This window comes from Lytechinus pictus, chromosome 17, assembly GCF_037042905.1.
Source record: "Lytechinus pictus isolate F3 Inbred chromosome 17, Lp3.0, whole genome shotgun sequence".
Lineage (NCBI taxonomy): Eukaryota > Metazoa > Echinodermata > Echinoidea > Temnopleuroida > Toxopneustidae > Lytechinus > Lytechinus pictus.
The window spans coordinates 9587146-9614487 of record NC_087261.1 but is presented as its reverse complement, the minus strand read 5'-3'; the positions used below and the strand labels follow the sequence as shown (position 1 = coordinate 9614487).

The 27342-nt window shown below is 36.4% G+C and overlaps 1 protein-coding gene across 1 annotated transcript in view; it reads right to left on the bottom strand.

The window, feature by feature from the left end:
- Nucleotides 1-1025: 1025 nt before the first annotated feature.
- Nucleotides 1026-27342, bottom strand: part of LOC129280349 (uncharacterized) — a 105183-nt gene continuing 78866 nt past the window's right edge. Inside the window, exons 50-72 of the mRNA XM_064112195.1 lie at nt 26171-27124; nt 21528-21683; nt 20881-21063; nt 20048-20068; nt 18873-19042; nt 18297-18383; nt 17798-17930; nt 16601-16755; nt 16116-16194; nt 14923-15057; nt 13992-14048; nt 12469-12626; nt 11398-11484; nt 10852-10990; nt 10332-10483; nt 9051-9258; nt 7913-8157; nt 7395-7484; nt 6405-6597; nt 5752-5903; nt 5225-5303; nt 4230-4326; nt 1026-3575 (exon numbers count right to left, since the gene is read on the bottom strand). Coding sequence (XP_063968265.1) covers nt 3320-3575; nt 4230-4326; nt 5225-5303; nt 5752-5903; nt 6405-6597; nt 7395-7484; nt 7913-8157; nt 9051-9258; nt 10332-10483; nt 10852-10990; nt 11398-11484; nt 12469-12626; nt 13992-14048; nt 14923-15057; nt 16116-16194; nt 16601-16755; nt 17798-17930; nt 18297-18383; nt 18873-19042; nt 20048-20068; nt 20881-21063; nt 21528-21683; nt 26171-27124 — 3986 coding nt within the window. The 3' untranslated portion in view covers nt 1026-3319. The remainder of the gene's footprint in view (nt 3576-4229; nt 4327-5224; nt 5304-5751; nt 5904-6404; nt 6598-7394; nt 7485-7912; nt 8158-9050; nt 9259-10331; nt 10484-10851; nt 10991-11397; nt 11485-12468; nt 12627-13991; nt 14049-14922; nt 15058-16115; nt 16195-16600; nt 16756-17797; nt 17931-18296; nt 18384-18872; nt 19043-20047; nt 20069-20880; nt 21064-21527; nt 21684-26170; nt 27125-27342) is intronic.

Sequence of the window (27342 nt, the reverse complement as noted above, 5' to 3'; positions counted from 1 at the left end):
AGAACACGTTCAAGGCTACTAAATTAAGTTGCCCCACTAAGTCATATCTCGGAAATAGAGCTATTGCTGAGCTGTCCTAATTTAAAAAAAAATACAAATATATATATATATGGAGATAAAAGGTTTTGACAGCCTTTTGATATTAACCACTTCCTTATTTGTTTCAAAACTTAGACACCCAATTTCCTTCTCTAATAGTCAACATTAGCCTTAATACATGTATTTCCCCCAAAAGTTACTGCTTTTATTTTTATTCAAAACTGCTGTTTGTGCAATTTACTTTACATACATGTATCTTGTCATTGCATATTGCTAAGCCATTGGCAAAAGATTTTATATCCTGAAATTTTCAGCCTATTCCATGCTTGAGGTTTTTTATATAAACAAGACAAAAAAAATATGTAGATGTTCTATTAAATTCTGATGTAAAAATTTGAAAATTTACCCAATAATGCTTGTATTTTAGTTTATATCCTTTGGGTCACTTGCAATAATACAATCTGGTAATGAAATGGAATAGTGACATGCACCTTCCGAGAGGATTTTATATCAAAACTAAAGATATAATTCTAAAAGGAGTTAGAATATACAAGGATTGGATTTGAAATTTTGCTGATGGGAATCAAAATTCTTTAAATTTGATTCAGGCCCCGAGAAAAAGTCTGCATTTGTGCGTAACTTATGTGCAGTTTCATAAAATCAACCCCTTGCTTCATATTTGGTTCATATGAGTCAGAATTTGTCATAATTCCCTGAATGCATACATGTACTTGAAATCAACCAAGGATTGGTATTCTCACATTAATGATTATATTGACCATCTGGATTAGCTTAAGCCACACTTTTATGGAGGGCCAGTTGCCATCCAATTCACCAAGTTTGAATTATTTTAATCCTGTAGAAGGCAAATTGTGTAATGGATCAATTTCATCATCAAATGGGAGAGGAAAGATTACATATGTATTGGTTAATAATTAAATTCCTTTGACTGAATTCTTTGGTATTATCATTTTCAATGAATTTTTAGTATTACATGTAGGTAGATAAAACGTAGCTGTACATAGAAGTGTGGACTGACAGTTTAGTTTTATTTATTAGGATGAAACAGAGCGTGGTTCATATATACATACTTATCAAGATGCCAATGACATCATAATCCTACATGAGTTAAAAAAACACATTTGCAAATCCGTTTTCAATTAAATTAACTTGCGAATTGATAATAAAAAGGGTTTTTAAACAATTATAATGTAAACAATTGAAAAGGTGTTTTGAAATGGATTTTAATGCAACCCTTGTAGGATTATGACATTATTGACATCTGGATTCCAGATACATGGGCACTGTTGGCTAAAGTGCATATCTTCCAAGACAAATTTGTGATGCATTGTTTCAATAACACAACTACATTTTATATATTTACGAATACTTTTTTTTTCTTTCTACACACCATATACAAGATACATGTAAAAGAAATCATGGATAGAATAAAACATGTAAGAGTTCATTTAAGTACATGCACCATATTCACATCTGAAGGAAATTTTTTGTTAATATACTCATTTATTCGCAACATAACAGTTGCAGGTTCGACAGACCTGGCAACATGTTTTTGCGTTGTACTTTACATATTAAAGACATGTTAATGTAAATACTTGTAGTCATTAACTGTACATGTATGGCCACATCCATGAACTTTTTTACTTAGTACACAAGTCGATTTAAGATCACTTTTTTTTCTACACATCTCGTACCTGCATATACATAACATAAAGCAGCACTTTATTGTTAACCTTACTGCATTGGCAATGTGAATTTTAAAAAAAATGAAATGTACGGTTATCAGTCTCATAATTTCTCACTTGGGAGTCTCTAAAAAAAAATGTTATTGATCCTTGTTCATTAAGGGGATTTACCTATGTTCATTAAGGGGCTTTCCCTGTGTTCATAATTGGGGATTTCCCCTTTTGTTCATTGTGAATATCAGATAATAATGAAATAAATATTTGTTTGCAATTTACATTTACAGTGTACATCAAATACATGACTGCTATCTCTAGATAAAATATCACTTCAAACAAAAATAACAACACATCTAAAATATATATCTCTCTTTTTTTCTATACAAATCTACAATGTCATTCAAATCTTTGAATATGTAAATACATGAATGATTGCCTTTGGTTAATGATGCAATGAATAATCTACAAAATCAAAATGTGTGATCATGTGAAAAACATTCACAATCATGCAAACATAAACAATAAGTATATATATGTACAGGTGAATTGTCGAGGCGTTTCATCACGATTGTCTTAAAGGCATGGTTTGAAAACCTTTGCGTCTAACACCAAAGTAGATCAAGATGTATAAATGATTCTACACACTAAACTTATCATTTCTCATCAACCATTAGGCACATATTACATGTACATAAGTATATATAAAACATTGCAACATAGGTACATGTACATGTATGTGGACACATTTAAAAAAATCATGTTTTGTGATGAACAATGCTTAACAGATTGATTGCTGAATGCAATCATTCCCCTACGTTTTGTACAGGGCTCATACATGTATGACTCCATATTGGACAATACGCGTCGTTATCAAAATATTCTTATACCATTTAGTGTATGTACATATTGCACAAAACACCAACTTACCTGTGGCGATAATCATCACGCATATTAAAAACACCAAAGCAAAGCATTAGACTATTCAATGGATCACATATTTCTTTAGCAATGTGATAATTGAATGTTTATAATAGGCAAGTGGTGTTTCTTATGAACTACATGTAGGCTTCATAATTTTTATTCTATATACATGTACTCAATAAATATGTATGTATCAAATAACCATACAGAACCTTGGTTATCCAGATCAGAGGAGGGACTCACAAAATGTGATCAACTTGAGCCCAAAAATCAATCCTGAATACCAAAACCAAAGAGAAACAGTTACTAACAATATCTGATCATTTAGCAATGATTTTTTTAAAACTGTTATATTACATTCCTCCTCCACGACCAAAGCCCTGCAGCAGGAAAGTTAAGTTATCATTTCTTTGCCATTTAATAGTAACTTGTAAGGAATCCTTGATGTTGATTGGCTGCTTATCATTGTTACCATGGTAATTACAACTGAAATGCAAAGTTACTATCAAAATATATTTTATGCAACAGGGCCCAGGTCCAACATCACACCAACAATGATGGTGCACTCACAACTATTTAAATTCTTTAAATGATCTAATTTCTCTCAAAACAGCTTGATGTACAGCATGCCTGTTACCATGGCAACATGATACAGTCTATTCTTCCTTTTTACCACCATCATCATCATCATCCTTCTTCTCTTCCTCTGGTTTTTCTTCTTTCGGTCCATCCTCATCTTCTGGCTTGTCTTCCTCATTGGGTTTGGTTGTGTCCTCCGCAAGCTCCTCCTTCTCATCGGGAGGTGCATTGCTGTCAGGGGGAGTGTCCTCACCAGGGGGAGGGGCTAGAGGGGGCGGGTCTACATCAAGGGTAACTTCCGTCTGTTTATCCTCCTTATCAACTGCTAACCACCTGCAAGGGGGTGACAAACATATATGTTAATTTTGGGCATTTCATAATACTTCCGTGCAAGTTGTGCCCAAATTTTGGCACTACACCTGTGTGTTAATCCTGAGAGAAAAAAAGAATTGCTCAAAACGCTGTATTAACTGACTTGTTTCTGTCCTACTCTTATGTGGTGTTGCAAGAAACTTGTGATCGATTGCAAGTCATTTTCATGTCCTAAAATCAATTGTTAGTCTTGCAATTAATTGTATTTGATCACTGGTCTCTGCTTTTTATATCAAGAACTATAAATTGATTTGCTTTAGTCAAAATTTCTGTATCCCTTGTAAATTTTCAACCACACTTTGCAAATGTTTGGAAAGATTTTCTTGCAACACCTCCTAAGTGTAATTAAAATGAGAGTTTGAGATTTTATTTTCCTATTCAAGGGAGATGGAGATCAATCTGAAAAACAACTAACAATTTTTTTTCAATATAAAAATTGGAAACATTCCCATCCAAGGTCAAATGACGCAAAACATTTGACAAGAGAATGGCTAGACTTTATAATAAATGTGAGGTATTCATCTTTCTTCTCATGAGAAATTGCTCATAGTTATAATATTGGTGCTATGTGGGGCATTGCCATCTTCATTCAATGCAAGGGGCAGGGGAACAAACCTTTGGCAAGTAAATGACCAGGCTTTATCCTCCGGTTGATCGTCCACATCAGAATTCTTCTCTGTCACTGTCACATTCTCCACATACCATCCTGATTCTAGATGTGACATAAGCAAATGATTTGAGATCATAAACAAGGGGGGTGTGTGTTTCACAAAAATTTAAGTACCAATTAGAGTCACACTTAAATGCCGATGCATACATGATATGAAACACGCAATCTTTCTGATCAATGCGCATTAGTGCGCGTCCTCTTGGCATGATCTGTCCAATGTGGTCACGCCTTTTATATCACAAGCAACTAGGCCTTTAAGCGCGACTCGAAGTCATACTTAAATCTTTGTGAAACACCCCAAGGTCCTCCTTACAATGGGTTAAACTTAGCAATAGCAGAAGTACTATTGTCATTTTGAAATCACATGTACAATGTATGTCAGAAAGGCACATGATTAATGTAATTTAATCAATAATTTTTAGTCATTACATGCTACCACTTTTACAAACAACAGAATTTGCAAAGGATTGAAGGAGGAAATGAAAAACAAAATTAAAATATTAAAAGGAAAGCTCAATTTAAATTTGCGTTAGTTTCCATGCATGATACATGTACATGTACTGTATCTACATGTATAAATGGAGTAGGAAAATTTTGCATTATTTGAAAAGAAAAAAATATACTTCCTAAAATGTTAATGTACATTACATCTATAGAGAACTGAATGCTTAAAAACTTCAAGCATTCAAAAATGCATGTGAGTATGGTTCAAGATTTGAGAGAATCTATCAAAGAGCAAAATCATTTGGCTTTTAAACATTTAATAGCCCTTGTCTATATCTAACAAAACAATTCTTTAAACTGAAAAACAAATTATCTCAAACAAAATACCTGGTCCTTTGGAACTTAATACCATTTAAATACCTTTTTCAATATCTAACATAGTAACTAAAACCAAAAATTCTTCAAAATGGAGGAGAAGAAAATCTATCTCAAATACCTGATTCCTCGCCATCATGACCCAAAATGCACTGGGTTATTTCTCCAATAGAAACAGCTTCTATGTTGAATGTAGCTCGCTGCGATAAAGAATCAAATAGAAATTTAATCTCTAATTAAAATACATATACAAATACTGATATGGAGGCAATCCTCTGCTAAAAAAACAACCACACAAAAATTAAAATGACTATGCTCAACATAATAAGATATATGTTGTGAAGACAGGTCAATGCAACTCTTCTTCCGTCTTCTTTCTTTTCTGTCGACATGTATCTTCATTCCCGTTTCTCTATCCTCTTCATCTCTTTCTCTATTCATTCCTTTGCTCCCCCTTTTTCTCTTTTTCCCATACATTCGTCCAAATGCTGGCACTACACCACAGATCGGCAATCTCCCTTCTCATCTTCCTTTCTTTCTTGAAAGTGTACAATAACTAACAAAATAAATGAATACAATTATTTCAATTAAGTTATAGATGAATTTGGCAAACCCTGTTTCTGTTAATGACATATGGGTAAGACTTACAGCTTCTTTCTCGAAGGTCTTCTTATCCTCCTCCCAGATGAGCAGTCGTTTTCCTGTATCGCCATGGCTACCAATGAGTTTCACATAAGCTTGGCTAGATGTTTCACTATTCTCTTCCTCTCCGGTCCGTACATCAATCTGGTATTTAACAACTGGTGATAAAGGCAAGAGAAATGACATCCAACTTATACATGAATATATTGCTTTCCATAAGTCCTATTACATGTACTTTCCCAAAGGACTGAAATTGCACGAAAGTCTGCCTTTGACTTTGTTTAATTCCCCAAATGCATTTATCACTATTCCAATTTATTACTAGGTTACATAAAACCTTTTCCAAATATGGAATGCACTTCAAATTAAAGTATAGACCTATAATATTTCCTTGAACTTTCAAATATCCAATCACAGGAGAAAAGAGAAAAAGAAAAATATTTGTAAAATATGTGATCCAAGAGCATTTATTTAAAGAAAAATAAAAACATAGACAGGAGAGGTATTGAATATTCAAATTTTAACAGAGAATCTTGGTTGAAAAAAAATATTGAATGACTTCAACACCCCTTTAAGTTTGGAAGCTTAGATAATAGCTTCATATTATTATCTCTTTTACCAAAGCTTGAGCCGGGCTTTAAGGAAAATGCCAAACATACCTGGTTCTGGTGCTATGTCGGGTCGGATAGCTGGTAGTTCAAGGATCAAAGATTCCATCTTCTTGTCTTCTTCTCCTTCCTTCTTCTTGTTCTCTTCTTCCTTTTTCTCCTTCTCAACGTTGGGCGCCTGTTTCAGCCATCGGTCGACAAAGAAGTGGAATTCCTGGTTTGTGTCCCTATCTTTCATTTTAATCTAATGAAATACAAAGACAAAAATATCGAAATGAGGTCATAGTATTTTTGTTTTTAAATGCTTGCAAGCATAACTCTTTTCAGAACAGATGGCAGCTATAGTTGCCCAAGGGACTTGACACTTTTACTCCACTTAGAATTAAGGATATGGTCATGGAAAACTATAGAGGAAATCTCCTGTATTCAAGATATCTATAACTGTTTACAGGCTACCATTTGATTATTTTTCATAGAAAGCTACGGATTATGATTTGAATCAAATCTCAAGTTAGCATTGAAAAAAAGTTAGCAGAAAAAAAAGATAAATGAATGAAATGGACAGGTCATGGGGAAGCATATTTCTATTTCCAAGTAAAATTTATGCTTTGATTTTTGAAAAATTCCAGGGATTTGGAGATCCAGCCTTGTTGATTATTTAATTGGTACAATTTGGGAACAAGCAAAATCCCTTGGCAATGTAAGAGATACATGTATATATACATGTTTGTTGCTACATGTACATGTACACATAATGACAATGAGAAGACTTCTAAGGCAATCATAACAATCTTGAAAAGTATTTGATTTAACCCATTCGAAATAATAAATTACAAGGGAGTATTTCATAAGAGCATCTAGTCAGTGAATTTCAAAGACAAATTCGCTCTGAGCCAATCAGATGCAAGGATTTCAGTAGCTTATAACAAATAGTCAGTGAAAATCACGGGGTGTATTTGATGACATATCTGATGAGTATTCATTCTTCAAAATGGCAACAGCAGTGTTTTTTTATAACTTTGTACATAAGACCTTTCATACCTTCCTGAGGTACATCTGAGGTTGAGTTGTGTCCTTCTCATCCAAAGAGAGTCGTATCTTGTATATGCTTCCAATTTCACCCAAATTAATCTGAAACAACAGTGAAATATAAAAATAATGCTAATAATTATTCTTCCTTATGTAGTGCTTGACATTCTTTATCAGAAGTCTCTTAACTATACAAAAATGCAATATAATTACATGTACCTTGGCTTAAGCAGAGCAGCTGCAGCTACACACACTGCATTTCAAGGAATGAGTTCCTACCACGTACCCATTTATCTAACCTGTGTTGAGTATAGCAAAGTATGGATAAATTCATTGCTGATGGGAATTACATGGAGTAGGATTTGAACCCAGTACCCTGTGATAAAGAAACATGCGTCAGAACCACTACACCTTGACACCTCCACAAAAACCTCCACAAGTTAAGTCAAAATCCTCCAATTAATTCAAATTCAACTATCAAACTTTCAAACTAAAAACTAAGTAATTACAGCATGGACCAATTTACTCACATCAAATTTCTTGGTAACTCCTGGTGGGTACATCAGCTTCTCCCCTCCTTCCTCTTCTTTACTCGACCCAACATCTTCCCCATTCTCAAGTGGAACAGTCCTGCTGGATCCTTGACTCCCATAGGCCATCATTGAGAGAAGTGAATTGCAGCCCATTCCATCGTCGGGTCCGGGGGTGAGCCAGAGTGTCCATGAACCTTTGGATCCCGATTCTCCTTCATTATTTGCAGCTGGTGTCTGATCAGCTATTTGGAAAAAAAAGAGGAATATTAAATCCTGGAAATCAGAAGTATCTTTACTCTCTTTATTATTATTATTATCTGTTTTGGTGTCACCTGTGCCTGCTTGGGAGGTGAAAAGCGAACTGAATCACTATGACCCGCAGGTCTCTCCTCCCGATATAACTGATTGGGGGAGTGCAGGTGGACCACTACACCGGGGTTCCCCCCTACTCTAATACGAATAGTGCAGTGGGTTCTTAACTTGCAAAGGTGGTGACTCTCCTCTACATGGGGCCTCCATTTAATGTCCTATCTGAGGGACGGAGTGATTTTCACTGTAACATAGCCTGCATCTATGATACATGGGAGAGACGTTTACATACAACGCACTGGCATCAGTCATCCGCCCGGGGATGCCATGAACTTTAAAACACAATCAAAGTCATGTGCACAATAAAAATTACAAGTAAAATGTAGGCTTAAAATTCTTCTTAAGATTCATATTTTTGTTCAAAATATAATGATAATAATGAAGTAGCATTATCATACCCAAATAATTAAAAATTAAAGTACATTATATTTTACCTATCAGTTGAATGGCACCTGTGTTACTTAAAATGTATAACAAACCTTGACTTGTACTTTTCAAAATATCAAATATGTTTAACAAAAATGTTCTGAGCAGAATAAACACACATTGTTCTTTGGTTATATTCATATTTTAGAAAAGCACAAAACTTATCAAAATTCAAAGAATAACAAATTCCTGCTAAAATGTGTTAAAACTGGAAAAATGACTCAAAAATAAGAACTGTTGTCATAAATTTCCAAATAATGAGTTTCTTTATCACTCACAACATATTTTTCATTTGGTCTTTTTTCCAAAATACAATATCTTCTGTGATTGAAGCACTCACCATCTACCACAAGCTCTCGCTCCTGACTGGCATCCGTAGTCATCCCTATCCAAGAGTTGCATGGAAGCTCGTACTTCTGGGGCGAGTTGGTTGCAGAAACCGTGATAGATTCTGGAAGCCAGGCGTCGTCTTGTTCGTCAGACTCCAGAGAGAGGAGAACCCTCTGGAGGATGCCGATGTCTACTGCTTCTATGATGAAGGTATCCTCCTGAAGGAGATTGGGGATTAAGGATGATGAGAGGCAACAGTGATACATTCTGCCACCGTTATCACTTCAAATTATCTTGAACATAAAACACACCTAATTTCTACCCAACCAAATTGTACAGGTGGGAAACCATTATCAATACTAAAATCAACATCATAGGTACTAACACTTTCCCCACACTCTTGACTACGTTAATTTACACTTCAAAATTATCATAAATATCATTATTGACATACATGTATAAACACCTTAAATTTCTATGATACCCAAATTTTAGAACGCATCAAACATACTTATATCAATATCATAAGTCATAAACACTTTCTCCTCACTCTTGACTATGGCAATTACCCCACCGTCCACCCTCATTATCACTTTGAAACCATCAGTAATATCATCATCAACAACACCTTTATCTCAAAAAAATCTACAGTATGGTACGGAGCCTTTAAAGTGCCATCGACAAGTCGACTTGTAAAAAGTTATATGTCGACATGGAGACATACTTTATCTCGCCAAGTCGACTTATAAAAAAAGTTATATGTCAACATGGCTAGATATTTTATCTTGACAAGTTGACTTATTAAAAGTTATACATTGTATGTCAACTTGGCGAGATATTTGGACTCTCGCCGGGCCTCAGACATCACATGGCGAGATATTTTATCTTGACAAAGTTGACTTATAAAAAGTTATATGTCAACTTGGCGAGATATTTGGACTCTCGCCGGGCCTCAGACACTTCATATCTCGCCATGTTGACATATAATGTTTCATAAGTCAACTTGGCAAGATAACGTATCTTGCCATGTCGACATATAACTTTTTATAAGTCGACTTGGCTAGATAACGTATCTCGCCATGTCGACATAATAAGGTTATTATGTCGACATGGCAAGATAAAGTATCTCCCCAAGTCGTCAGGTCGATGGCACTTTAAAGGCTCCGTAGTATGGTAACCATCAGGCTGAAAGACGAGGCTCTCACTTTTGAGAAGGCACCTAAAAGATGCGACACAGACTACTGACACGGTACCTTAATAAGCACTTCCCCCTCAAGAACACCTCACATACCTGTCCTTGTTGGAAGGCATTCTCTAGGTCAGGCTTCCAGAGGTGCCTCACACCGGTATCCCCTGCATCCCCGACCAGCTTGATGTAGACGTTGGCGTTGCTCCAGGATCCAGCCTCATCTATGGTCTTCGTCTTCACCTCGTATTCAACAACTGATCAAGGAGAAAGAAGGAAAAGAAATGAAGATGAAAAATTATTGATTGATGATGAATGTATATTAATGTCTGAACAGTCACTGTTTTCAGTCGAATAATCACCTCATGAATAAAATTGCATGTTCAACCATGGCAATAAGCATAAATTTACCGCAATGTAAAAAAAGCATGCAGCAGCATTGGACTTTTTCAATATATGCAGTAAATCTGTATAAACCATGGGTTCAGCTGACGGTTTTCAAAATCACCTTTGTGAACTTGGGCCTATGGAACCAAACTTTTTCAAATTTTGTTTCAGCTTATAATAACAATATTCAAGACGGAAAAAAAAACAATCAGACTGGTGACCCGTTTTACAGACATACCTGGTAATGGTTGTTGACCATCTTTCAATGTAGGAACCTCCTTAGTCAGTGATGATGCACCAGTCTTCTCATCTTCTCCTAGCTTACAGTCCAACCTGTATGTTAGCTCTTCCCCAGTGTCTTTGTCAACCAACCGGATCTATAAGGAAAGAACAACCAAGGGTACAATCAGAGGTCAAAGGTCACATAGGAATCTCTTCACATAAGTAATGTCACATAAGTTCTTTCACAGTGTCTTTATTACCCATTCTGCCTTACTTTGACAAAAGTTAACAATTCATAAAACTGTAATATCCTGTAAAAGAGAAAAATTTGTCTGTCATTACATAAATGTCAATGCATTCGCATCATACATGTACTTAACCAACCATATCTCATACAGGTACATGTAGCTGGATTAAAAATTTTCAATAAAATTTTACCTGAAAGATAAAGAAACAATATATAAACAGTAAACATACAAAACACATGTAAACTTGATTTTGATCAATATGTCACTTGCTTACTAAAAAAAAATAGGGCAGCGTTATCTCCATGAATACTTACTGTATTTACGAAAATAAGCTGTCCTCTTCCTGAATTATCATGCTCCAGTCTTATCTTAGATATGCTCTTGATTTGCTCAGTCTTCATCTAAAAAAAATAAGGTTTCAAAAAGATAACATAAGAAAGAAGTTTGTAACTTGGTAAATAACTTTCAAATTGGCCCTTTTCACATTTGGTCCATTTTTGTGGTGTGTGGAATGCATCTATCAAAATACAAAATGAATTGTGATCAGAAAGCATGAAAGGAATTTTCTGGACACTTTATCTTGTATAACGTTTAAAAAATGGGCAAAAGACATGCAAGTTGCTGGTTTAGAGCTCCGCTGTACTAAATTCTAAAAAAATCATCTCTTGACCTACATGTACATGTATCATATACACACACATGAATATTTCATAGGGAAATGGCATGTTATTAAAGGCCACCGCACACCTTACGACTGGTCTGCGACCCGATTTCAGAATAAAATGTAATAGAATTTGATGCTAATATTGAGACTTGGAATATCTGACTGTGTAATGTTCTAAATCATCGTACGAATACCTATGATCAAATTCGTGACTATGCTATCATCCTTCTTAGAATAAAAGCGAATTTAATATCTAGTCGTAATGACGTCATAGCAGTCGTACGATTGGCTACGATTTGAAACTAATTTGGACTTTACACCAAAATAAGGACTTGCAATCTTTCAAATTTGTTATAATATTATTATTTCAATTAATTTTAACCTCAAATAAAATGATATGTTCCATTCACATCTTCAGAAAATGAGCAAAATGCGATTTGTTCCAAAATCGGGTCGCAGACCAGTCGTAAGGTGTGTGGTGGCCTTAATATCTGTTGAATCCTTTATGGTGTAAACAAAAATACCCATAAAAATCATTGAATGAAACAAATACATTAGCAAATGCGAAATACATGCAGGTTATTAAATCAACTCATCAGAATAAAGTGCGCAAGGTTGTCATTAACCCATTGCCTATGGAAACAAAAGGTTTGTGAACAAAGCTCGTGAGAACAACACTGGCAGAATTCAGTAATATAAAGGTTTTCAAGATTGTTCTTACCGAGCTTTCAATTTCTTTTCCTGGAGCGAATTCGTCATCCAGCGCGATCTGGTGCGGTCTTGATGCGGTGATGCCATCATACACAGTCAGGTACAGATTGGCTTTGAACGAGGCCGGAGAGTCTTCACTGACCTTCATCAACACAGTCCAGTTACCCTCTGCAAAAGATTTTGGGTGAAAGCAGGGTATATTATGCATCAATTTTGAAGGATTTGAAAAAAATGTGTGTGACGTTAATAGGTCTTTACTGTAATTGACAAATACATATACTACGACTGACCATTACATCAAAGTCCAAGAGACGTGAAAGAGCAAAGTGCCTTGTTCTGGAGGCATAGATGTTGATGCCAAAACCAGGTATTGAACCCTAAACTCTCTCATCAGGTGCCTCAGATCACTCAGCCTCTGCACCAAACAGAAGTACATGTATAACCATTTTTTTTTAGTACAGAATTTTTTTTAGCATATACAGAAGACAAAGGCAATAGCACATACATTGTATGAAGGGATATCGCATGAAACTTGTTATCATGCAATATCACACAATTTCAAATCCCCCAAATCAATCATAATCTTGCAATCAATTGCTAATTTGCAAGTGATTGTTGGCCTCCAACTTTTATAAGAGTATAAGTTAATTCGCTATCCTTAAAATCAATCTTATCAATCTCATATTTATATATGATGCATGCAATTGGTTACAAAATTGTGCCTCTTGCAGCAAAGGACTGAACAACATAATTTTCAACTGAGTGCCTTTATATCGTAACATACCCTATATTATCTATAATACTGAAAACCCAAAATAATGTACCTCTGTCGAAACTTTCAAAAATCTTCTAAAAACTTTTTTATTTAACTCTTAGCTCTTTAAGCGCCTTGAGCACTCTACAGTGGATTTGGCGCTTTATAAGTCACATTATTATTATTATCATTTAATCAATATGCTCTTAAACAACAATCTAAATGTGTACATGTACATGTATGTCCAAATGTGACCAGCCTCCCCAATAATAACAATAAGACACCCAAAATGAATTTTAAAATTTTTATTTAGTTTGAACTAGCACAACCTAAGCTTTAAAATGATATATGATTTACCAAACTTGATCAACAAGAACTCACTCAAATACTTGATTGAATGCAGAGAAAACAAAGCGAGAGCTTCAGAAAATAAGGAGAAAACAACATTTGAAGTATTGTGTTCACTCAAGCATGAAATGTGTACGCTGTGCAATTTCAATGAAACTTCCAAGCAGACTGCAAAAAAATGTGTGTCAAAAAAACTCTTGTACCTTGATTTCTATTCAACTTTACAACTCCTTTTTTTTTTACAGTATGAAGATGAATAAGTACTACTTCAGACAAGCTAAGTTTTGAATCTTGGATTTTTTGAAGACCTATTTATATTTTGCCTATTAACAGAGAACCTTCCCTGGCGACTAATCGGTGGCTTTGGGGTGGTTGGTCACAAATAATATAATTAGAAATGAAATATAATAAATGCACTAAATTATACTTACGTGATTCAGGCTTGGAATTCTCCTGTGTCTTATCACTTTCTTTGGTTGATTGTTTGCCTGTGAAAAATAAAGAAAAAAGAGGTGTCAAGATTATCTTTTAATTCACTCAACTTATGCTAAATCTTACCACAAGGGAGCCCAGGGGTCTGTTGCAGAAAGAGTTGCGCATTATTTTTAGGGTTGCGTTTGATTGCAACTCTTTCTGCAACGGGCCCCAGAAAGGTGAAATCAATCAAGCAGGGCTTGAAACAAAAATGACAAATAATATCAACATGACGAAATACCTCCGTTTGAGAAGGCTATACCCCAGATCGTTTTCACCAATTCTCTTCTCCAACTACTATAATGAAATTTAAGTATCAAAACACCTGTTTCTTGACCTCGGTCTGAAGATAACGCGACAGCCCAGCACAGCAGGGGGTCACACACGATGGATTGCAACGTGTCTAAGAGCCTGCTATGGAGTTCCGTGTATACACGCGGTGAATGCATCGTGTGCGCAGCGCTTTAAGGGCAGTCCCTGCATGCAAAGCATAACCTAATTTTTATTCGCTTATTTTCTTTATTTCGAGGTCGATTTTCTTCGTTCGAAATTGAAAAAGGACTAATATTGGATGTCTGAATACAATATGCCTTTGAAAACGTGATTAAATATCGAAGACAATAATTTAATTCCGAAGTTCCTTCTTCAGGCAGAGAAGTCTTACGTAATAGCACAGCTGTTGTTTATCATTTCGTCCTTGGCTTTACTGGCCAGTGGAGGTGAAATTGAGACAACGGGGATTACCTGGCCAAGATGGGTTTATCGGGGCTTGGAAATGTTCAAATGAGAAATGAGAGTTTCAAACGAAAAATGGGGTCTATTACCGCAGTTTGCGACCCCAACAGCGGTGAAACCCCAAACGGTGTATTTTCGTAATGAAGTAATTACCTATAGGTTTGAGTTGTCTATGTAGCTTCTTGTCCCCAATGTGATCATCCAGCCAGTTATGAACAGGGAACAGATATTCACTCTCTGCTTCTTCACCTTCCTTCACGGTCACATGATCAAGGTATATTCCAGCACCTGACATTTTGTGTACCAGGAATAAAGATTGAACATTTTAGAAAAACAGCATGGATAGTCAAAATAATATCTGTATATGTACATGTACATGTACATGTACTTATCTTGACTGTAAGACAATCAATACAAATCAAAACCCACTGAACAGGAATGTCTGTTTTAACTTTAAACATCGCAAGAAATTTTTTTTTTTTCCTACATGTACATGGGAAATAGAGCATAAGAATTACAATGTACCATACAATCATGGATGCAAATGTGCAATCAAAAGTACAGGAAACTAAGCACCCTTTAGCACCTAAAATCATGTACTGATTTTAAGGCCTTTCTCAATAAAGCGCTGAATCAACCGCCGTTACATACAAAATGCGCAAACCTCCAGGTTTAAACCCCTTTTGTGAATTGTCAAAATAATGATTTGATGGAGGACAAGATACATGTACAGTAAATGCCATAATATAAAGTACATGTAGAAACAATATTTGGAGATAAGGATGCCAAAACACAAAACATAGCAATCAATCAAATGACTGAATTTTTGTGATTGATTGTATATTGTTGTCAATGCAATCACTTGTGATATGTATTACCTGTTCGATATTTGTGACCAAGTAAAAAGTAAATAGGGGTTTGTCTCATAAACAAATCGACCTATCAGATTACAGAATCTATGAGAAAAATGGTCCACTAAGAGATAAAGGCTCATATTACCTATTGGGCAATTCCATAAAATGCTCAACCTTTTTGAACGTCCAACCCCCATTTTTCTCAAGTTTTACTTTACTTTACAAACTGACCAAGTCGTGGTCCTTTGAGAACAGTACAGACTGTCAAAAGAACAAGAAATCAGAAACTAGAATTTCATGAAGGTCCCACATATAGTGGGTCGCATGGACATACATGTACATGTATTCTATGGAATTGCCCTATTAGATCTTTTTGATAAAGTAAATTAGGTAAATATGGGTTTGTCTCATTAACAAATCGACCAGTCAGATTACAGAAATTCATGAAAAAAACTCCCTACTATTGATAAAATAAGACACTAATCAGCTTACCATAGCCCTTGACATCATGGCCGATCTCTATCATAGTGATCTCACCTAATGATACTGCTTCTACTTTGAAAGTATCCACCTAGAGTAGAAAGAAGGATTTTCAATGATTATTCATATCAAGTAAAATGCATTCAGACAAGGAATAGGAATGAAAGCAATTTCTTTATCCAAAGAGCTGATTTTTCAATGTACATCCATGTAAGGAGTAGAAGTAGTAGATATCCAGGTTTTAAATCCAGTATAGATGCTGACTATGGGGGTGGGGTGGTGGCTGGATTCACTTATATGTTGGATTCACTTATATGTAGCACTCACAGAAATCACCCTAACCCCCTCCCTCCACTTCACTATATTCAGTGCACCCTTCTAAGATGCCCCCCCCCCCCCCCCAAAAAAAAAAAAAAAAAAAAAAAAAAAAAAAAAAAATTATAAAATAATCCATAGTACAATGACCATAGTCCTAGGCATAAGACTGCTGGTCTCACCTGACTTTGAAGGAACTTGTCCTCTGCGTTTAGGGAGTGGTAAAGGATTCTTTTACCGGTATCTCCGTTCTCTCCATGCAAGATCACCCATAGAGGGGCATCGGTGTACGACGCCCATCGGTCACCGGTGTGGACAGTGACGTAGTATACCTCAACTGAACGAGAAATTATGAAAAAATATGAAATACACAATGAGGAAAGCGGAAACAGATTTTAAATATAGCATGAATGAAAATATTTTCTCCTTAGAGCAATAGGGACATTAGAAGTCAAGATTAGTAGCTTGGCTCCTAGCCAGCCAGGCTCCCTTTGGGAATAACAACCCTAGCTTAAATCCAGGGGGGAGGGGGCACTCACATTTATTGGTGGTACGGGATGTGCCGCTTTGATGACCCCCTTTTTCAGACCTAATTTTCAGCTCTTTAGATACTCCGGATGACAAAATTTCCATTCGGAAGCCGCCCCCCCCCCCCACGCTCGCAAGACCCCCCCATATAAAACATCTCAGTTCCCAACCCCTGCCAAATTTGTCCAACGAGAGCACCGCATGCGAGAGCTGCACGCACGGCTTCACAACTCCCTCAGCTAGCAGTTCCATGCACCACTAGTGCCCACATATACATGTACATGCACAGTGCTAGCGTGCACCATACACCGTACTTCAATCCCGTTTCGTAGACCCTACATGTATTTTTTACACCGCCCAGTATACATTAAGTTCCCAAGACCCTGTATTTTATCCGTGTGGTCGGTTCCTTATACTCCCCATTCAGGGTTTTGTGAGGCAAAATATAATTTGAGTGCCCCAACCCCCCACCTCCCCCCCTGGGCTTTCATGTACATGTACAACCATATGAGCTGTAAAGGGGGGAACCCTGTTTCAGACCCTCGAGCAAGTGGCTCCAACCCCTGGGTATATTTAAATTGGGTTGACTGCCCATTCCATCTGCTTCTCATTGACTTAATAAAAATGGGCCACTTTTAAACATATTATGATGGTAACGTAAAGATATGTACTCAAACAGATGACTGCAGTTTGCCTTTCCGCAAAGATGTCTCTGTTACAGGCATTTCTAACGCTTTTCACAAAGCACGGGGTGTGTAAAATAATCATCCATCCCATGACTTCTGACTTTAAGACTATCTTTTGCCCAGTGTCCAATTCCCAATGCTATCCAAATATTCTGTAAATACTACCTGGTAGAGATTCTTGGTTTTCTCTTTTCGCTGGTAGCTCCCTGAAGATGTCTTGGTCATCTTCACCCCTTGCCATCCAACGGTCAAACGCAAAGTCCAGTTTCTCTTTGGTGTGTTTGTCCTCCATGTGAACCTTGAATACAAGACAGAAGATTTATTTTCAACCTGTTGGCTTTGGCAACAGATAATCGCTGGGGGAAGCAAATTAATTTCAAGAACCACCAAGGTTTTCCATAAACCTGACTGTTCATACCTGTACATGTATGTTAAACACAACCTAATGCATTAGTGGAGACCCACGTTCTTTGCCAAATAAGACACCCCAAGCCCAAAATTGTGTTTTATCACATTGAGTGAATTTTCTATAAATCCAAATCAAACTTTGACAAACATTGCATTCAGATGCTCATTAACAAAAAGGATTTCGTAATGTAAGAACATTGGATTTCTGATGGATTTAAATGACCTAATTAATGTAATAATTAATCAATCGACATACCTCTTTCAGATGCCAACCTTCCCATGATGCATCATCATGGTATCCAATACGAATCTTACTGATATTTCCAATATATCCAACTTGGATCTGTAAAGGATGGTAAAAAAAATAGCAGTTTGCATGGTAAAATTTGAAAGAAGTAATAAAACAAGAAGATTGAAAGAAAAATAGGAGAAAAATTGAGACAACAAGAAGGAGATGGAAAGAATAATTAGAGGAGAAAGGGATGAAGAACAACAATATTAATGATAAAGAAAGGAAGAAGAATAAAAAAGGAGAGAAAGAACAAGAAGAAGAACAAGAACAAGGAGGGGGAGGAGGAAGAGGAGGAGGAGAAGAGGAAGAAGATGAACTGGGAGAACAAGGAGGAAAAGGAAGAGGAGACGGAGAAGAAGGAGAATGAGAAGAAGAAGGAGGAGGAGAAAAAGAAGGGGATAAAAAAGAGGAGGGGAAGGAAATGGAGTTGGAAGAATATGAGTAGATGGAGAAAGAGAGCAAGAAGAAAAAAAGGAGAGAAGGAGGAGAAGGAAAATGAAAAAGAAGAAAAGCAGAAGAAGGAGATGATGAGTAACTTACATCAAAGCTTTCGGTCTTGCCAGGCTCAAAGCAACCATCTTCCTTCCTCTCTTTGTTGAGTACGAGAGGATCAGACTTTCCATCCTTCCCATAAACCATCATTTCCACCAAGGCATTGTGGGAAGGCTTAGAGTCCTCATCAGTAACAACAGTTACTGTCCATTCACCCTCTGTGAGAACAAGTTTTGAATGAATTATTGAAATGTCATGATTGTATTCCAATAATATTCATGTACATGATTACATGTATTTGCCGGGTAGCAAGAACACATGCTATACATGTACAGTACATTAACATATATCTCAAATTAAGGGGAAAATCCCCATTTTGTTTTAATGACTAGAATACAATGATATCCTATTTGCATCCTAGATTTAAACCTTATAAAGATATTCTTAATTTGTGGAGTAGACTATTAATGGATTCAATGGTTTACTATCAAAAACAAATTACAAATTCAATATCAAAGCCTTTGGATATGGTTCAATAATGTGAATTATCATCTTACAAAATTGTGTACATATAATAACATCACATCCTTTTCATCTGAATTTGATGCTTGAAAAGATTTATCACCATATCTTGGAAATATTAACATTTTTTTATATGAACTTTTTTTTAAAAACCTTTTGATTTAATTATTACATGCATATATCCAAAATGTATGGGGCTATGCAAACATTGTATCCTGTCATTTTCACCCAATTTTCATCCACTAAAATTCTATAAATGAAAGATGGCTTATCTTTGGGAAACAGACTAATTTGAATCTTTTGATTGGTTTATGAAATACAATTGTAAACTTTCAGTTTAATGAAAAACTTAATACAGATTTTAATACTAGAAAGTCAAAAAGGGGCCTAAGCTTTCGATCCTAGCAGAATCTTCGTCGGAGGCAAAATGACAAACATATAAAGTGGAACAACCATAATATAGACCACAAACAAGCTACAAACAACTAAGATTTTAATACTACCGCACAGGACTTTTACCCTCAGTCTGTATTTCATCATACTCCACAGGAAGTGGAGAAAGTGCATAAATAATCTGCAGCCCAAGCTAATATCTGATGTCCAGGCATATATCTATGAGAACTGAACTACCATAATTCCACAGGCCGAGTGGTCAATGGATATATAAAAATTTACATGCAGTAAGGAAATGGTAAACTCACCGGTTTCTTTAATGTCAGGCTCTGAAAGATTAGAGAAAGAGAAAATAAAATAAAGACATGGTATCACTTCATTTCTATTTAATGATTTAATTGAATACATACCCTAACCCTAAATACACCTTAGTCTTACATTTATATGCTTGCTCCAGGGCCCCGTTGCATAAAAGTATCTATTATGGTAACTTTGCCATTCAATGGTAACTATCGTGAAATCCTTGATTCTGATTGGCTTTTGAGCACCGTTACCATGGTAGTTACCAATGGATGGCAAAGTTACTATGATAGTAAGTTTTATGCAATGGGGCCCTGAACCCACTCCCTGATCTAACCATTAAAGACTACATCCTGACTGATGAGTAACTTGTCTCTGCAGAAGTATCAAAGAACGTCTTCCCATCCCTTACCCCAACCTTGTCTCTACTTACTAGTCTTGTCCATTAGTTCCACCACTTGACTCTTCAAACCATCCAGTAATGTCCAGATCCTGACTGTGTGATCAATTTCTGGATCAAGGTCAAAGGACTTTGTCCAACTTCTAACCCAACCTTATCTCTACTCACTAGTCTTGTCTATTAGTTCAAACACATCGCTCGTTAAACCATCAAGTAATGTCCAGATCCTTAATGAGTGTTCCATTTCTGGATCAAGGTCAAATAACTTTATCCTACCACTAAACCCAACCTTATCTCTGCTTCACTAGTCTTGTCCATTAGTTCAACCACTTCTCTCGTTAGACCACCCAATAATGTCCAGATCCTGACTGTAAGGTCTGTCTCTTGGTCAAGGTCAAAGAATTCTGTCCTACCCCAAACTCACACCCCATCTCTACTTACTAGTCTTGTCTATCAGTTCAACCACATCACTCGTTAAACCATCAAGTAATGTCCAGATCCGGACTGTATGTTCCATGTCTGGGTCAAGGTCAAAGAACTTTGCGGTGAAGACATCCGCTCTGACCTCCTTGGTGACCCCAAGGTCAACCTTGTTCTGTATCTCTTCTCCTGTTTGGTCAGTTTCTGAAAAAGGATATAAAATGGAATTTGTACAGGTGTATGTAAAAGTAAAATACGTTTGCCATCCTGCATGACGGAACCAGGATATCCTACCAGACAATGCACACCTACATTTCATGACCTGAAATGGCCTTTGTTACCAGTGACCTCTCGCAGCACCGCAACATGGAGATCTATTTACCTTCAGTGCACCTGCAAGCTTGCATACTGCCATTGCAGCAGTAGTAGCCAAGTGTGTTGCAGCACCAGTTGCAAAGGGTCATAAAAGAGTCTTGCCAGTAAACTTTAACATTTGTGATACAGTAGGTGGACAATAATGGATATAAGTTTGACCCACAGTCCCAACTTCACCTCTGGCAGTTGAGACAAAAAGCAACATGCATATTATGATGATGGGTTACATGAATGGCCTTTCATAAACAATAGACAGTAAAACAGACTTTATATCATAATTTTGTAGCTTTTACCTTCCTTCTCTCGACTCTCCTTCTCCTGTTCGATCTCTTCCTTTGTAAGACACGTCACCCTGTATCCGGTCATCTCTCCTTCCCTAGGTTTCTTCCAGGTGACAACGATGGTCGTCGCTTCACAGTCAAGCTTGCCTTCCACCACGGGTTGTGGCCCTGAAATAGGAAATCAAGTTCAAGTAAGAATATGGAAAAAGTTCCATGTAGTCTGAGCTGCAATTCTGAACAAGAATAGTACACTGTATTTTAAAAGCTGAAAATTAGTATTTTGGTGAGGAAATCAATATTCTCAAAGAATACCAAAGGACAACACATAAAACTGGAACTCAGTATTTGGCATGAAACCATCAATATTCCTCAGTTTTCAATAAATTGTAAATATGAAAATGAGCACTACATGTACATACATGTACATGTACATGTAGCACTTCTGTGTAGCTGATGGCTAATTTTCAGAACATTCAGATTCTTCACCAAATATAGCCAAACCTGCTTTCGTATTTCAAAAGCTGAAAATCAGTAGTTTGATGAGGCAATCAGCATTCTGCTCATTTTTCAGTACTACATACTGACAATCAGTACTACTTGGCACCTCTGTGTCGTTGATGGCTCATGTTCAAAACATTCAGATTCTTCATCAAATAAAGACAGACCTGCTTTAGAGGCCACCTGTAAAGTACCACCTGGACCCCGTAACACAAAGCTTATAGCAATCAACGTAGAACGTTGATTGCACTGACCACAATGTACAATCAATCGTGAAAACCAAGCGTACGAATAATCGCTAACCTTTGTGTTACAGGACCTAGGTCTTTAAAAATGCCATAAATTTGGTTTCTCTGGTAAAAAATTCCTCCATTGAAACATGTAACCTGTCATTAAGGACCACCTGCTCATTAGGACCACTTTTCTTGTCTCCCTTGGGTGATCTTTACATACAGGGTCCTGTCTGAGTTGCGATTGATCCAATCAACAACTATGGAAAGCCAGCAACGTCAATATCCATTATGCACGTTTGTCCAAAATATTTTCTAACTATGAGGTATATCCCACATTCATTGTTTTCTTGAAAATTCAGTGTGCTTCTCTTTGCTTTTTAATACAAAGGACATTGTTCAAATTTTCTGTAGAAAATATTATGACAATCATGATGGATTTCCATAGAATTGAGGTTGATCGGATCAACCGTAACTCTTTGTAAGGTTTCGATGCATTACAGGAATTAACCTGTCTATATAAACCACCTGCTCATAAAGATTGATTTTCATGTCTCCCTTGGCAGGCCTTAATACTGTACAGTACATCTGCAATTGTATCTTTTGTTCTGTACAGCAAAATGGGGTCACGGTCCTACATGTACACACTTTATGAAAACTAAACAGTTTTTTGAGACCATAATGTTAACTTTAATAATGTAAGTAAAATTTTGTCCACAAAAAGTAAAGAAGAATGACGATAGAAACAACAATAATCTGTTGATTTAAATTGCACAAAATATTCAAATGAATTCACAAGTGCTTGTTTCTGATGGTAAAAACTTTCATGAACTGCAATTCTGCAAAGAATATGTTTACAGAAGGTGTACAGTACTAGAATTCAAACAGTGCGAAAAAAGTACAAACGTGTGAAATATGACAGAGAAAGAAAAGAAAACAATGAATAATCACTTTATGATGATGATAGTAACAAAAAATAATCTGTTGATTTAAATTGCACAAAATATACAAATGAATACACAAGTGCTTGTTTCTGATGCTTAAAACTTTCATGAACTGCAAAGAAGATGTTTACAGAAGGTGTACAGTACTAGAATTCAAACAGTGCAAAAGAGATGCACACAAGATAGAGAAAGAGAAGGAAACAATGAATAATCACTTTATGATGATGATAGTAACAAAAATAATCTGTTGATTTAAATTGCACAAAATATACAAATGAATACACAAGTGCTTGTTTCTGATGCTAAAAACTTTCATGAACTGCAAAGAAGATGTTTACAGAAGGTGTACAGTACTAGAATTCAAACAGTGCAAAAGAGATGCACACAAGATAGATGTCCGTCTCGATTTTTGTAACGAGTTGTATATAAAGTTTGTTTACAATTAGTATTGAAACTAAGTTTAGGGGCTTGCCTTCTCTACAAGCTTTTGCTTTTCTTGGCAAGTCCCTCCGTTCATTTCTTGTTTCTTTTCATTGATAAAATTACTGCAACAAATTGTTGTTTTGTTTAATTTTTATTCAACATTTGTTACGAAATTTCATTGATTTGTCTGTATTATCGATTATATTGAATATGTATTGTTACTTTAATTTTATTTTGAAAAAATTGTTGAACGGAAATAAAATCTAAATCTAAATCTAAACTTTCTTCTTATATTCAATGTTCATTCATTGCTTTCTTCTTATATTAACCAGGGCCCTGTTCCATAAAGCTTAGTAATTGATTGTGGAGCTGATATGTACGATTGATCATACACAGTAATCAATGCAATCAATCGTAGAAATCAGTCCTGCGATCAATTGCTAAGCTTTTATGGTACAGGGCCCTGCTTAGGATTTGTGTATTTTTAAGCCGGACAGTTGACAAACTAAAATCTTTCAAAATATACAAAAGAGCAGAGACTGATGAAAGTGTGTACATTTGCAAATAACATGTTAGAAAATACATGTAACCTACATGTAGTGAAGAAAGGCTCAGGAAAAAGAGAATAATATCGATGAAAATTTGTAAGAAATCAAATTCAAGAAAATATTCATTGAATGAATCTGAGGTAGAAAAATATAATAGAAGAGAAAATATACTGTACATGTATGCTCATAAACGTTAAAAACAGCTTTCTTTTAATGACTGGCCCATAAATGCATTTTATTTACAGTACGTTCAGAATAAAAGCATACATATAACGTGGTGAAGCATTACTTAAAATGTAAATACATTTTGCCCGGGGGGGCCACTTCCATTCACGAATGGATACCATGCGCGACCATGGGGTCTCGAAAAGCACCCTAAACACGTAATTTCCATATTCTGAAAATGCACCCCTTAACAAGTATTGGCGTGTGAAACCATACCCTTAACAAGTATTGGAAACAAAACGACACTCTTGGCAAATATTCCCTGAAATGAACCCCTAAACAAGTACAGGAATGTTTTATTGTTACGGGTCCTTCGGTCGTCGGCTGTACCTTATTTGGTTTAGTACGACCCCACCTTCTACACCTCGCGCAAATCGGACTCTAAACACGAAGTGTTGGGGCAAAATGGACATCCTTTATAAAACATTTTAATTTTGTTTTATCATTCCCGCAAATTCGACCCTAAACACGTAATTTTCCTGGCGAAATAGACACCCTTTTTTCATTATTTTTGTGTTTTTGACACCCTTATCACGTTACGTACGTAACGTGCCCTATCGTGAAAAGGACATCCTTTTTACGTGTTTTTTTGGTCGCGCATGGTATCCACTCGTCAATGTTAGTGGCCCCCCCGGGACATTTTGAACATGAAAAACTTTAGATAGAAACAATAGTCACATGAATTTGTGTATAATGCATGCCAATAAACGGGGAAACAAAATGCCTACTCTACTAACTATTTGATGTGAATGCAACAAACAATACACACGTACACAATAAGGAAAGAAAATGAGTCGGATTAGATGTACCTACACATGAATTAAGATTATCGATATAATATATACACTTGTATATATATAGTTGAGGCTAAAAGTTTTCATACACCCATGGAATGCAGTGAGATTTGTTCGCTTGCAAAACATCGTAAAATTTACTATATCTTCAGAAATATAAATACTGCCATGACGAGCTTGGTATCAAATGAAAGAGCGTATTAGGCTCTTTCACATGATTGGAATGTCGTTGGGATTTAAGTATATTTCAGGTGGAATTTTCTTTAAAGAAAAATGAGCATTTGTGCCAAATGTTTTCCATTGTTTGTTATCATATTTTCAAAACATTGTTTCATAGAAATATGAAAATGTCAAATGTATGATTTATATTACATTTTCTATCATGATTTTTTTTTTAGAAGTAACTAGCACAAATATGAAATTTTTTTGTTAAGTTTTTATTTTCAATTTGTCTAAAATATGAAGAGTTTGGGGAAAAATTACACCTAAATATTTTTCAGCTCCTGATGACAAAGCAATGTGATGAAGGGGCATAACGTACAGTGTACTAATTTGTTTCATATCAAACTCGTCATGACAGCACAAATATTTTACAAGAAACAGTAAATTTTATGATGTTCGGCAAGTGTCAACTTTTCTTTAAATTTCCTGAGTGTATGTAAACTTCTGGCCTCAACTGAACGTGTAGATCTATGTACATGTACATGGACAGCAATGATAAAGAACTGCAGGAATGATCAATAAAAGACAATAACAGAGAATCTTTGAAATCTAATGCTTTCTATAACTAGGTATCGTATCGTATGCTGTACATTGAAAAGAAATGACATCACACCATTTATGAACATGTTCAGGCATGCATATAGTACTGTATTGCAATGACATTTGAAGTGAGAGAAACATGATCAAGTAAATGCAGACATCAAGATGAGACTAGGATTGCATGAACAAGAGAGAGCAAGCTGAAGCGAACTGCATGCAATTCAGACTCACTCTCCGGTTCCAATGTCTGTGCCTTCGACGTGGCCGGCTCGCTCTCTAGCTGACCGTTGAGTGTGGTGACGCTGATGGTGTAAGTGGTCATTGCCCTGAGACCAGAGATGGTCAAGCTTGTCTTGTCAGCATCCACTATCCTGACCTCTTCCTCTTCTGATCCCGACCTGTAACCTTCGTCACCACTGACCTGGTCATGTGATCCATCATGTGATCCTTCACCTGACCCATCTCCCAACTGACCACTGTCATTGGAATCAGCAAAAGAATCTTGGTTGGCTTCCACATTGTCTTTCCCACTTGCTGTTCCATCTTTGTCATCAACATCACCCGATTCTGTTCTTTGATCATGTGACCCATTAGCTGGTTCTTTGCCATCCTTGTTCTCCTCTTCTTTGGAGTCTTTCTCAGGAATATCCGTCTTTTCTTTCTCATTGGTGGCATCCTCGTCTTCTTGACCATCTTTGGCAGGTTTGTCATCACTGTCTTTGTCTTTTACCTGATCGACCGTTTCTGCCTTCTCGTTATCGTCTGACTTCTCTTTAGTATCCCCTTCTTGAGCTTCTTCAATGGCTTTGTTGTCGGCCTGGGCATCACCTGACTTCTCTACTGGGTCACCTGACTTCTCCACAGTGTCACCTGACTTCTCTTGGTCATCTGACTTCTGCGCCTCATCACCTGACTTTTGTCCCAACTCCCCTGCATGATCGCCATCTTCTCCCTTCTCTCTTGTGTCCCCTTTCTCTGCCTCCTCCTGCTCCCCGGTCTCACTGTCAGCCTTGAGATCACCTGACAGTTCTTTGTCACCTGATGCTCCATCAGCATGGTCAGGTGACTGCCCATGTGGTTTGCATGTGATTTTGTATCCTGTGACCACACCTTCTGGCATGGTCCATGAAACGGTGATTGATTTGATGGAGCAATCGGTGCTTAGATTCTCTGGAGGTTTGGGGTCTGCAAAATCAATAGGATATTAAAGATATGCTTACTGAGGATACTGAATTTCCAATTGCACACGTTAAGTTACAGAAGTCTGTGTGACTGAATGATCTTTCCTAAGCTTTCCTTTCCCAACTTAATATTTAACACAGTAGGACCATTTTTCTATCATGTTTAACCATACGCTTGGTTCAGTGGCAAGGGCCAAGGATTGAGATTTATTCTCTAAACCA